Source organism: Taudactylus pleione, unplaced genomic scaffold (assembly GCF_031769625.1).
Source record: "Taudactylus pleione unplaced genomic scaffold, aTauple2 ptg000018l, whole genome shotgun sequence".
Taxonomy (NCBI): Eukaryota; Metazoa; Chordata; class Amphibia; order Anura; family Myobatrachidae; genus Taudactylus; species Taudactylus pleione.
This window is the reverse complement of record NW_028284420.1, coordinates 10,469,494-10,482,723: the sequence shown is the minus strand read 5'-3', so window position 1 is coordinate 10,482,723 and position 13,230 is coordinate 10,469,494. Positions and strand designations below refer to the sequence as shown.

Sequence of the window (13,230 nt, the reverse complement as noted above, 5' to 3'; positions counted from 1 at the left end):
CATTAGCAACGTTAGGAGCCCAGGTGAGGCTCTGTGTCCGGTGTCGTAGTGTTAAAAGGGGCACTCTGGTGAGTCTTCTGTTTCCATTTTCCATGGAAGCTAAAGAACGCTGCATTGATGTGCTAGATATGCATCTGGTACCTCCTGCATTGAATGTGGATATGATTTGAGCCAGCATCGCTTGTTTGTTAACAAGGACATTTCTGGCCAGGGAGCGCTGTTCACAATCATTAAGAACTTGTGGTTGGCCACTGTGTTGTGACACTGTAGATCGACGAATATTGAATGTCCGCACAACTTTGAAAATGGAATGTCTCATCTGTCGGGCACCCACTATCAAGCCCTGTTCGAACTCCGAAAATTCACTTTGCCTTGCCAGCAGCAACCTTTCTGGTGTTTATACTGAGTCACGAGATGTCAGATTACACCTGATGCAGGTCCGGGCTTTTCCAAGACCTCACAGTATGGTGATATCACCTGCCATCACCTTTACATACTGCTATCATGACTTTTGCAACTTCAATGTGTATGTATTTATAATCATATTACCTACTCTCCTGGAAGTGTTGAAGGCTCCCAAAATTTCTGGGAGCCCCCTGCACCCCCGAAAGAGTATCTGCATCGCCCGCATCCCACTCACTGCCTAGTGAACTGGGCAGGACGGGGAGATAATTGCCGGGAATCGCAGCATAATTGCAGTGAATCGCGGCTCCGTGTTGATGGGACAGGGCAAAATTACATAGGTATCCGGCCCCGCCCCCCAAAGTGGCCACTTGTGTCTGCTCCCCGGCCCGGGCATCTCCCGGGGAGCATATACTAAATGTAGGTAAGTATGATATATATATACAGTCAGGTCCATAAATATTGGGACATTGACAGAATTTTCATGTTTTGTGCTCTATTCACCACCACAATGGCTTTGAAATGAAACAAACAAGATGTGATTTAACTGCAGACTTTCAGATTTTATTTGAGGGTAATTACATCCAAATCAGGTGAACGGTGTAGGAATTACAACGGTTTCTATATGTGCCTCCCACTTTTTAAGGGGCCAAAAGTAATGGGACAAACTAAACAATCCTAAATCTAACTTTCACTTTTTAATACTTTGTTGCAAATCCTTTACAGACAATTACAGCCTGAAGTCTGGAACGCATAGACATCACCAGACACTGGGTTTCATCCCTGATGATGCTCTGCCAGGCCTCTACTGCAAATGTCTTCAGTTGCTGCTTGTTCTTGGGGCATTTTCCCTTCAGTTTTGTCTTCATCAAGTGAAATGCATGCTCAATCGGATTCAGGTCAGGGGATTGACTTGGCCATTGCACAACATTCCACTTTTTAGCCTTACAAAACTCTTCGGTTGCTTTTGCAGTATGCTTCGGGTCATTGTCCATCTGCACCATGAAGCGCTGTCCATTGAGTTCTGAAGCATTTGACTGAATATGAGCATATAATATTGCCCGAAACACTTCAGAATTCATTCTGCTGCTTTTATCAGCAGTCACATCATCAATAAATACAAGGGAACCAGTTCCATTGGCAGCCATACATGCCCACGCCATGACACTACCACCACCATGCTTCACTGATGAGGTGGTATGTTTTGGATCATGAGCAGTTCCTTTCCTTCTCTTCTCTTCCCATCACTCTGGTACAAGTTGATCTTTGTCTCATCTGTCAATAGGATGTTGTTCCAGAACTGTAATTTGTTTGGCAAACTCTAATCTGGTCTTCCTGTTTTTGTGGCTCACCAATGGTTTGCATCTTGTGGTGAACCCTCTATATTCACTCTTGTGAAGTCTTCTCTTGATTGTTGACTTTGACACATATACATCTACCTCCTGGAGAGTGTTCTTGATTTGGCCAACTGTTGTGAAGGGGTTTTTCTTCACCAGGGAAATAATTATTTTGCCATCCACCACCGTTGTTTTCCGTGGTCTTCCGGGTCTTTTTTGGTGTTGCTGAGCTCTCCGGTGTGTTCTTTCTTTTTAAGAATGTTTCAAACAGTTGATTTGGCCACACCTAATGTTTTTGCTATCTCTCTGATGGGTTTGTTTTGATTTTTCAGCCTAATGATGGCTTGCTTCACTGATAGTGACAGCTCTTTGGATCTCATATTGAGAGTTGACAGCAAAAATTCCAAATGCAAATGTCACACCTAGAATCAACTCCAGACCTTTTACCTGCTTAATTGATAATGAAATAATGACGGAATAGCCCACACCTGTCCATGAAACAGCTTTTGAGTTGATAGTCCCATTACTTTTGGCCCCTTAAAAAGTGGGAGGCACATATTGAAACTGTTGTAATTCCTACACCGTTCACCGGATTTGGATGTAATTACCCTCAAATTAAATCTGAAAGTCTGCAGTTAAATCACATCTTGTTGGTTTCATTTCAAAACCATTGTGGTGGTGAATAGAGGCCAAAATCTGAAAATTCTGTCAATGTCCCAATATTTATGAACTTGACTGTGTATGTATGTATAGATATATATATATATAATATGCTGGGTCACCTCAGTCTCCGCCCCTCTGCTCGGGGCGCCCACCCACTCTTGCGGCTCCATCCCGGTTGTATTGCAAATTGAAATAATTTCTTAACCACTGACTTTCCTTGGAAATATCGGTAAGCATGGAAATAAACACTGTACAATGTTGCTGAAGAAAGTCCAGTATCCACAATAATTGGTCAAATAGCAGCAAGTAAAACACAAAAACTTTTAGATTTGATATCACAAAAAGACATACAGGTCCATCTACCCTTTTTTGGTGTGTTTTCATTTATTTGTTATACATTGTTTTTTATCTATTTTTATAGTTTAGCATGAAGTCTTAACAGTAGCCATATGTTAGGTTTGTCCCAAGCATACTTGAATTCCTTAACAGTATGATTCCAAACCAAAACTGCATGGAGACTATTGCTTACTCTATCACCGTTTCTAAAAATAATAATACAATCCCTCAGTTTGCCTTTTAAAGGGGTATCCAATATGAAAGGTTAACTTCCCTGGCGAAGTTAACGTTTCATATCGGAGTATTTTTCTGCGTAAAGGTATGGTGCGCGCTCCCGCTTATCCCCGTATTCAAAATAAAATTAACGAAAACGGGAAACTCCGAAGTTGGATTTGCGTAAAGTTACGAATTTTTCCTTAAAATAATTGTAAGACCCCCCTAAAGTTGTAAAAACAGGGGGGAACACTATGGGTACCCCCGTTTTAGCCTTTAATTGAAAGTCGGGGATTTAAATAGCCGCAGCAGGTGTTTTTTTCCCGACATTGAAGAAGTGATGCAGAAGATCACTTAGGTTATTTTTTTCATTTTTTAAGTGGTCCCATCAAATTTGGGGTACATGAAAATGGGTACTAGCATATTTTGGTGTCCCTAAAGTAATTTTTAAAAAATTCTGCATTTGTGCACCTGCCGCTATAATTCTATTGTAGAAAACACCTGCCGCATACTTGCAGAATAGCCCTGAACCTATTTCCCTATTGTTTAACAATTTTTTCACATTTTTTTTTTGCACCCCAATTTTTAAATTAATTTTTTGGGGTGTCCCTATTTTTTTTTAAAACTTTTTTTGACACAGTTCTTTTTTAAATGTCAATCTCAGGGGAGCAGGCTATTTTTTTTAAGCACTTTTTTTCGACACCTATTCAATGGTGAAAAGTTATCACCGTTTTTTATCAAAGACTTTTCAAAACTGCGATAAGTCTTTGAAATTGAATACGGTGTAAAACTAAAACCAGTGATATTAACGCAAAAAAGTTAAAAAGTGCGATATTAACGCAAAAAACGTTGTTATTGCACCCATATTGAATACCCCTTAGTCTTTTTCTGAATATAAGAATGATTGTGCGATATGTTGGTGTAATTGTATAGATTTATTTTATTTATTCTTCTCTGTTCAACCACAAGTGGAAATACACTGCAGTCATTACATAGTGTTGTGTATCTGCTACAGTTGTAGGTAGAGTTAGTGTATAATTTGGAGAGCTACATGGCGTAACAAATTGTATCACAGCATTGTTGTGGACGTATTGTTATCCGAATAAACTCTAAAGGTGCCTACACACTTGGCGATGTACTCACGATCCGACATCGTGTACGATTTCTCTTGAACTCTCCCTGGCAGCTCCCTGGCAGTCCTGCACACGATTTGCTGCCAAAAGCCGCCAATTTGATACACGATCCCACAATTTATCGTGCATCGTGTCGGATATCCAAATCATGGGATCGTGAGCTTACCAAACAACACACGAGGATCTTCACGATTGGATGGAAATTTAAATAATGGGAGGGGCTAGCTATGGGGTATAAAAAGCAGGCACCATTTTAACCCTGTGCACATTTTGCTCTGCTACTAGTGAGGCTAGGTGTATACCTGCTGAACCCTGTACATTGCTACTGTGCTCTGCTTTGTATTTGGCTTGCCTTTTACAAATTGTGTTCTACCTGCAAGTGTGTGCTATCTGCATTCTATCCTGTTCCTGAATTCTGTGCTGATGGATCCCTATCGGTATAGAGTGTTGGAAGCCTATGCTGGGGTCAAGGTGATGAAGGAGAGGGCCCAGCGAAGGAGAAGAGCATGCTGGACCAAGGAGTGGCTGCTGGAAAGGAATACTCGCTCTCACATGTCCCTTCTGATGGAGATCAAGGAGAATAACCCGGACGACTACCGCAACTACCTGTGCATGGATGACGCCACCTTCCAGGTGTTGCTGAGTATGGTGACCCCCCACATCCGGAGGCAGGACACAAGCCTGCGGAAACAATCCCTGCTGAAAAGAGGCTGGTGGCTACCCTGAGGTACCTGGCTACAGGAAGGTCACTGGAAGACCTGAAGTTTGGGACCCTCATCTCCCCTCAGTACTTGGGCATCATCATCCCGGAGACCTGCAAGGCTATTGTTAAAGTGCTGCAGTGCCGTTATTAAAAGGTAAGAAAAAAAAAAACACACTACACATTTGTTTCTTGTGAAAGAAAAACTTTTTATCTTTTTTTTTTTTCTTTACTCTTGAAAGAACAATATTATCAGCCAATAAGGCTGCATTAACAACACTGTGCCAACAACACTGCACAGTAATAAATAAACATTTTTGGTGGGTTTTTTCATATATACATTTTAAAGTATACATATATAATGTAGAAAACAGCATTATCACCAAATTTTATCAGTTCCAATAGCTAGGCTGCTGTATGGTATACGGTGGGTCAGATGCCAGATTGAACAGGCCAATACCCACATGGCACAAGTACAGATTGTGGCCCCGGTTTCCATTATTATTATTATTATTATTATTATCCTTTATTTATATGGCGCCACAAGTGTTCCGCAGCGCCTTACAAAGTACATAAATAATTTGACAACTGACTTACAGTACAAAATAGGACAAGGACATGGATAATATACATTGCTACATTAGTGACCATAACACCTAGATATGCAACAGAGCGTACTTGCACCATGTGTGTAGTGACTTTGGCCCTGATTCAGACCCACTCGCAAGCGGCTGTCCGCTCGCAAGTGGGTCGCTGGTCTGCACTGAGCATGCGCACGACGGAGGGAAAGTCCTTCGCTCGTTGTGTCTGATCAACGGGGGCGTGCTGTCGATGTTGATTGACAGCACGCCCCCTTTGGTGGGCGTGCCGGGGGCGTGCCTCCCTGACGGGGGCGTTCCCAAGGGAACGCCTACCGTCAAAAGCCGGCCCACTGACATCACTAGTGATGTCAGTGGGAGTGATTTTGGCTCTGATAGAGCCAAAATCACTCCGGGCCTTGCGGTTGAAAACCTCAACCGCAGGCTCCGGCTCGCAGTTTCGATGGTCACGACCATCAAACTGCACGCTCGTATAGGCTGTGGGTGGTGACCCACAGCTATACGAGCGTCCAGGAGGACGCTCCATAGTTATGGAGGACGGCCCTCATTCAGAGCGTGCGCTCAGCTCAGAGCGTACGGCTCTGAATGAGGGCCTTTGTCCAATCCGCATCATCACCACCATATACCATACAATAGCTATTGGGAGTGATAAAATTTGGTGATAGTACAGGCAACAACAATAATGAAAAAAAAAAAAAAAAGACATTACATCTTAAAAAAATGTGGCAAATCCTCTTCTGCCTCCAGCATGGCACTGTAAATTGCCTGGCTTGTGGATGGGGTACTTGCTGGGGGAGTAGCCTCCAACTGGGCTGAGGGGCCTCACAAAGGCGGCTGGGGCAGGTAAGCACATAAGAGGGTCTGCTATCTATGTAGATATATGCAGATTTGAATTTAGAGCCCTAATCAGCAGCTCATAGACCAGCCTCTGGAACTCCTTCTGTGTTTGGCCTATCATTTTGCGCATTGCGCTCTTTATATGTGACGTAAATTCATCAATGTGGTCAGGTTTGCTGTGGAGGATTTGTTCCGCCTGCTGCAGGAATATGTCCTCCGAGTCGGTGGGCTGTTGATGCTGCTGCTTTCTCCCCTGGCGTTTTTTTTTCCTTTGGGGAAGTGCGGAAGATGCTGGGGGGGGGGGGGGGTTGGTCAATGGTCGGTGGGCATGGGGATGAAGTATCTACCTCACTGTCCCCAATCACACTGATGTCCGGAGTTCTAGACAAATCAGGATCTTGGGTGGGAATCTGTATAGGAAAAAATTTTATGGTAATACAGATTTTTTTTTTAGCATGACTGAGATAGTGAAACATTTGCTTTTTGATGGTTCAATGCACACAAACTTTGTTTAAGGCACAAAATGATTTCAAAATATTGTATAAAATGGCCTGCAGACTCTGTATATAAGGTGTATATGAAACATAAATGCATTCTGTGTTTAGATTTGGGTCCCATTCCCAAGATATCTCATTATGGAATGCATATATTCCAAAATACGGAATATTCTGATATCTAAATTACCCCTGGCCCCAAGCATTTTGGATATTGGAGACTCAACCTGTATTTTCAAACTGTGTATTGTTACTGTAAGTACTTTTTGGTATTTACATCCAGATGTGTGAATGTATCTAGGTATATCAATAGTAGACAACAAGCAGTGGCCCTAGAAATTTTTTAAAATTGTCTTATATTATAGGAAATGCAAAATTGCTGATAGACCAGGTCAAATCAATTTGAGGCAGAGCCATGCACATGCCACCAGAGTAGATATGACCATATTGCAAGGGGTGTGGCTATTCCTTTAAACCACCTACTAACCCATTACCCTTCACAAACATCAACACTCACCAAGTGAAGTAGGGCATACATCCCACTATTGCCATATGTATAATGAGCGGAGGGTATGCGGTGCACATGGGCCGCTTTGTCTAGGAGAGTACATACTGCATACCCTGCACCCATGTTTAATACTTACCTCTCCGGAGTCCAGTGTTTGCACTGCGACAGCAGCACAAATTACTGGAAAGACGGAACAATGGCCATTTTCCAGGAGATTTGCCCATGTGCAGTAAAGAAGTCACCGGGACCATGGTGCAGGGGCCATGTTCCCGGAGACCTGTACAGTACATGCGCAAGAGGGTCTGGCACAATGCGGAGACAGGAGGAGACCCAAATGTAGTCTGCACATGAGTTCCTCTCTTAAACTACTCCTTCCTTCTACTAACTGCAGTCAAATCAAAGTCGTATGCCATCACCGAGAGAGGATTTGGAACCAGATGTGCGTAGACACGGGACGATCGACTATGATAACTATATCGTTGTACAATCTCCCAGGTGTGCTGGGTGATCGATATCGATCATCCAGCACACCATGTACCCACCAACGACTATAATGACCCGCGATCAACGATCGCAGGTACTTATAGTAACCTGGTCGATATCGACCAGGTTAGCCTGCATACATGGGCGATGGACGATATCGATAACGTCCATGTGTGCCCTCGCATCGCAGGATGTTGGCCATCGAAAAATTCACTATATGAATGATAACTATATGATCGAATCGTTATCGTTCATATCGTCCATTTACATAGTACCATGTGTACGCACGCAGCTTAACAATATGAAAAAGATTCTAATGTCATCAATTCTGAATTAACTCTCTCTCATATCACAAAAGGAAGTCTAAGATATATACTTCAACCTAAGACTTCAACATTTGAAAAATGTTGCAGTTGATTGTTTTCTGAAACTAATACAAATAGCTACAATTCGACTATATGAAGTACTTCTGAATTGGATATATTGTATGGATAAATACATATTAATTTCACTGGGACAACAAGTTTTAATACAGTTTTGCTTCACATCAAACCCTAAACTTATTAGGGAAGGTATAGAGCACATGTATTAGTTACAATAATAGTCATTGAGTACTCAGGTATATTTTTAATTTAGATTGTTTTTAGAATACTTTTGTAAAGATAGATTGTTTTGTTACTTACAAAACTTGGCAATATCACTGAGTTAGTGCAGTGCACTTAAGCTGGGTACACCCCATAGGTTGATGCGACCCAGCGAGGGAACAATGTGATGTAACGATAAATTGCACGCGCTGTACACCCTGCACGATCCTGTGTACAATGACGCAATGTATTGTTGCATGTAACTGCATGGCGTTATTTATTGCATCATCTGCCGTGCAGAGCAGCCAATGGGACGATGCAATGAAAAATCGCCGTGAATAACGGTTCGGCCGTGCACACTATATGATGTGTACGTTATATTGTGTAATATATTGTATAGTGTGTACACAGCTTAACTTTGTGATATCACCATGATATAGCAGAATAAATTAAGCCGGCTACTTAGATTGTTGGATTGCACTGCACTACAATCATAGGGCCGTATTCAATTAGCCGCGATAAGTCTTTCTGCGGAAAAGTATCGCGAGTGACGTCATTTCGCCATGTGATACGTTGTCTCCGTATTCAATTCCAAAGTCTTTTCGCGGGTTCGGAAACTCAATGCAATGGGACCTGCAAAAAAGTTTCGCATATGAATAGGTGTCGGAAAAAAGTGCTGATTTGGGGTGCAAAGCTGCATGTTACAGTTTCGCCGGCTCCCATTTTCGACGATTTCTAATTGAATACGGCGAACAGCGGGCATGCATGCGATACTTTTCCACATTGAAAACCAACAAAGTCGGTGAAAAGCCCTGCATGTGAAAAGTACAGGACTTTTCGCTTGGAATTAAATATGCCACATAGACTACCAGCTACACAGCAGAATTCAGTGCACACTCTTTGTGTTACCAAAATAATTAGGAAGTGGACCAAAGTAAAAAGATTATTATGATCATAGTTTCTTGCGGCCTTGGAACCCACCTGTAACTTACTACTAATATAAACTATTGGAACAAGGCAAATTTGTTGGAACTCCTTTTCTCTGACAATGACACGCTGTCTCATGCAGTTTCTAATAATTGCCTGGCATGGCTACTGCCTCCTCAGCCGTTTAGCAATGATATGGGCTATCTGTTCTTGGATTGTGTACATGTAAGTCTCTTTAACTCTGTTTTCTCTATTTCTACCCTTTTCTCTTTAGGCCATCAGCTCTATTATTGGGAGACTCATTATTCACCCTTTGGAACTATTCAGTCATACAATTGGCAGGAGCCTTCGGAACATAATGAAAGAGATTCCCAGCCAGTGGCAGTTACCCGTCTTCCTCTTATTTCCACTAATCTTCATCAGTATGCTGGTTCCAGCCTACACCAGGAGAAAGGACTTACCAGCTGCCACGTGTCATCACACTGGGTTGACCACCAGGTCCAGGAACAATGGAGTTTCATTAAGATCTAGGACTTAATATTGCTATACTATTCAAAAAAGCGGCACAAACTGTATATAATATACTCTTACATGGTATAATGCTTAGGTAGTATACAATCTTTTCTAAAAAAAACAAAAAACACTGCAGTTATATACTCAACATTGCGGCAAAACTTCAAGCAAAATGCAGTAGATCAAGCAGTAGCAATATAGTAAGGACATATTAGTATAAAAAGCAAGTTGTGACTTTATTGTCGCTATATACACTGGAATTATTTTTAAGTTTAAATCAAAAACCTTTTGCTTCCTATTCATGCCTATTTCATTTTCTATATGCCCTCCTCTCCAACCATTCTGGCTTACTAGCACACTGACTGCACCAGGGAACTATGAAATTAGGCCTTTAGTCCTCTAGTCTCCAGCTACACACTACAGTCTGCAATGATCCTTCACTTATATATATTCAATGTGTTTTGCATGTGCACATGTCTTGGCAAAAGGTGCATGTGTTTTTAGGAAATAGTTAGTGCAATTTCAATGGCTATCAAAATAAGGATTATTCAATGTATGTATTGGTGAATGTTACAGGATGTTCCCTAGAATTGGTTTTATTTGCAACAGTAATACAGTAAAGAGAAAATAGACATTCTATGGAACCCCCTTCCCAACCCCCTCATTTGCTTTGAAGAATTTCCTTTTTGTATAAAGAGATTATTTAGTGATAACTTTTGTAGAGACTATTATGAATTAACACAAAGGTTATCAGTGGGGTTAAGCTATTTTTGCAGTTTTTGATATTTTATCTTTAGATTTAATAGTTTTCTACAACTGTATTAGACTAAAGGGGGACATCCACTAGGTAATATTAATGAGCGATTGAACGATAACGATATAGTTATCGTTCAGTCGCTCATTAATCGAGCATGAATCGATCACTAAAGTATCAGAAACGACCAGTGATGCACGCTCCCGCTGGTCGTTTCCGACATCAATCATCTCCTGAACATGCCGGTCAATCTGCCGATAACGACAGATTGACCATGTTCAGGGATGAGGGAGTGTGCCTACACTGAACGATATATCGTTCAGTGTGGGCACTGCACAGTTTAAAGAATGACTTAACGATATCGTTATCGTTCAGTCCATGACTAGGCGGCAAGTGGATGTGCGCCTTTACTTTTATCAGCTAAGAGACTTCATATGGCGTGTACAGTATTTTATATAAAGCATGACATTTATGGTGTGTTCCTTCTGGTTTTACAAACCTGTTGTGTGGTACCATCTAATAACATTCAGTAGTTCCTAAAGGGGTCTTCTAGATTCAGATAACTTTAAACTGTTTGTACATGTCCTTCAGTAGCTTGCTTTATATTTGTATAGCTTCTGGTTATGTATTTCACCTACTGTAGGCTTCTATGTCAGATCTCTTAATATTTTTAGTGAAAGGATCAGGACAGGGATCGTGGCCATGTCACAGAGGTGGGTGTGCCTAGTGTCCCGTACTAAGCAGCCCTCTTACCACCTCCAGTTTCCTCCATTAACACTTTAATTGCCATGCACACCAGTGACAGTGGCACTATGCAGAGCAGCAATGAACTGGATATAACACCCAACTACTGGGCAGATCGGGACAATGTAACGCTCAATTTTGGAATCGGAACTGTCCCAACTAAATTTGGATGTATGAGCCATGGAGGGTTGTTTATTTTATTTGTCCTTGGGAACACAGAACTGAGTATTGTAAAAGGAAAACAACAATAGCCAACTGTTCATATTATGTATAAAGTACTTTGTTAAAAAAAAAGTAATCTGAAAAATTGCAGAAGGCATGTATAAAACATTAAAGTTGTCTGCATTTGAAATACCATTTTTTATCATGTTTTAATAATTTTATTGTATGCAAGCCCCCCCACTCCTATTGATTGTATTTCAGCAAGAATGCACTCAATATCTAAAAAATAAAAATATGTAAATTTTTATGGCCATGATTCACAGACCGTTATTTGGATGAAAGACCTTCTAGCATAGAGATGTTGTGAACCCATATGAATTTTCTGTGCAGAGTATTTAGTAGGCCACTTATTATATGTTAGACCAGTGGTTTCCAAATTGGGGCACTTGTGGGGATGCCATGGGTTGGAGGTCCAGGACCAAAACAAATTATGGTCACTGTAATAAAATGTGGACAAAACAGAAGCGGAATCCTGTTAGTCACCATGTAACTCAGCCTAAGGATGACATATATGCACAGTGAAATTAATGTAATATTTTTTTCTGAATTTCTCAACAAGAAACCTTTGGCCTAGGAGTTCCATAAAAACAATGCTCATATTCCAGGGCGCCGTGGTTCAAGAAAGCTTGGGAAGCACTGTGCTAGACTGTTTGCATAGTTTGTAATCTCCTGTATATGATGTGCTGCTAGATCATAATACTTAAAATGGAAACCGCATCACAGTTTAGTGTTATTACTATTTTCAACAAGTCTTTATCAAGCCATGGCTGTATATATGGGGCATGTAATGAATCGGTGGTTTCTAATCTCCATCCTCAAGGCACCCTAATGGTCCAGGTTTAAAAGGATCATGATGATTGAAAGCAGATGGCTTAATTAATCTATTTTATATACCCATCTGTGCTCAAGCATGGATATCCTTAAAACCTGAACTGTTAGGGTGCCTTGAGGACTGAGATTGGGAACCACTGTAATACATCATTGGGGTTTCTGTTCCCATTGTTAATTGCCATATGTGAAGAAGTATTGGAAGCTCTAGAAAATGTGCAACTGTACATGCTGGCTCTTCTGGATTATAATGAAGTCTTAGATGTCTATAAAAATGATCTTATGTACTACTCTAGCCCTTTTCCACCAAAATATTGGGTTTGACCCGGTATTTTGCTGGGTCGTACTCTGCCTTTTAGACAGTTTACAGTGCACCCTCGTCCCGGGTTTTTCGCGGGTCATCTCTGTTTCAACTGAACCCGGGAAAGCCCAGCAAAACCCAGCAAAACCTATGGATGTCATAAATAATGGCCTTTATTCAGACTCACAAAGATGAGGTCACAGAAAGGGAACAAAAGGGAGGGGTGGGGACTGCTCACAGCATTGCAGCAATGATGGGCGACGAGTTACCAGTGTGTAGCACGGAGTTCCTGATTGTAGCTTTCTGCTGTTTTACACAGCAACTGAGAGCATGATTCAGCTTGTGACACTGTGCTGCCTAGTGCAGTGTCATTTAAGGAGGAGGAGAGCACAATTTCTGATGGGCTAATTCTTGAGGTCAGTATTTGTGCAGATGCTGAGCCCTGATTTCATCGACCATAGTAACCATACTGAGAATAGCACAGCGAAACAACCAAGAATGTGGGTCAGGGACCACAGGCACAGAGACGCTTTAATGACGAATGTGGAAGCCTTTCAGGACGAGCAGTGGATGGCACACTTCCGGATGTCGCGTGCTTTGTTTCAGTATATACTGGACCTACTCACCCCAGCACTCACCATGCAAACGACCA

At 41.6% G+C, this 13,230-nt stretch overlaps 1 protein-coding gene across 2 annotated transcripts in view; it reads left to right on the top strand.

Annotated features, from left to right (window-relative positions):
- LOC148540666 (chloride channel CLIC-like protein 1) overlaps positions 1 to 11,705 on the top strand; it is a 330,115-nt gene extending 318,410 nt beyond the window's left edge. For both annotated transcript variants that reach the window (XM_088442554.1, XM_088442558.1), the window contains exon 4: positions 9,491 to 11,705. In XM_088442554.1, the coding sequence (XP_088298680.1) occupies positions 9,491 to 9,754 (264 nt within the window). In that variant the 3' untranslated portion in view covers positions 9,755 to 11,705. The remainder of the gene's footprint in view (positions 1 to 9,490) is intronic.
- Positions 11,706 to 13,230: the final 1,525 nt, after the last annotated feature.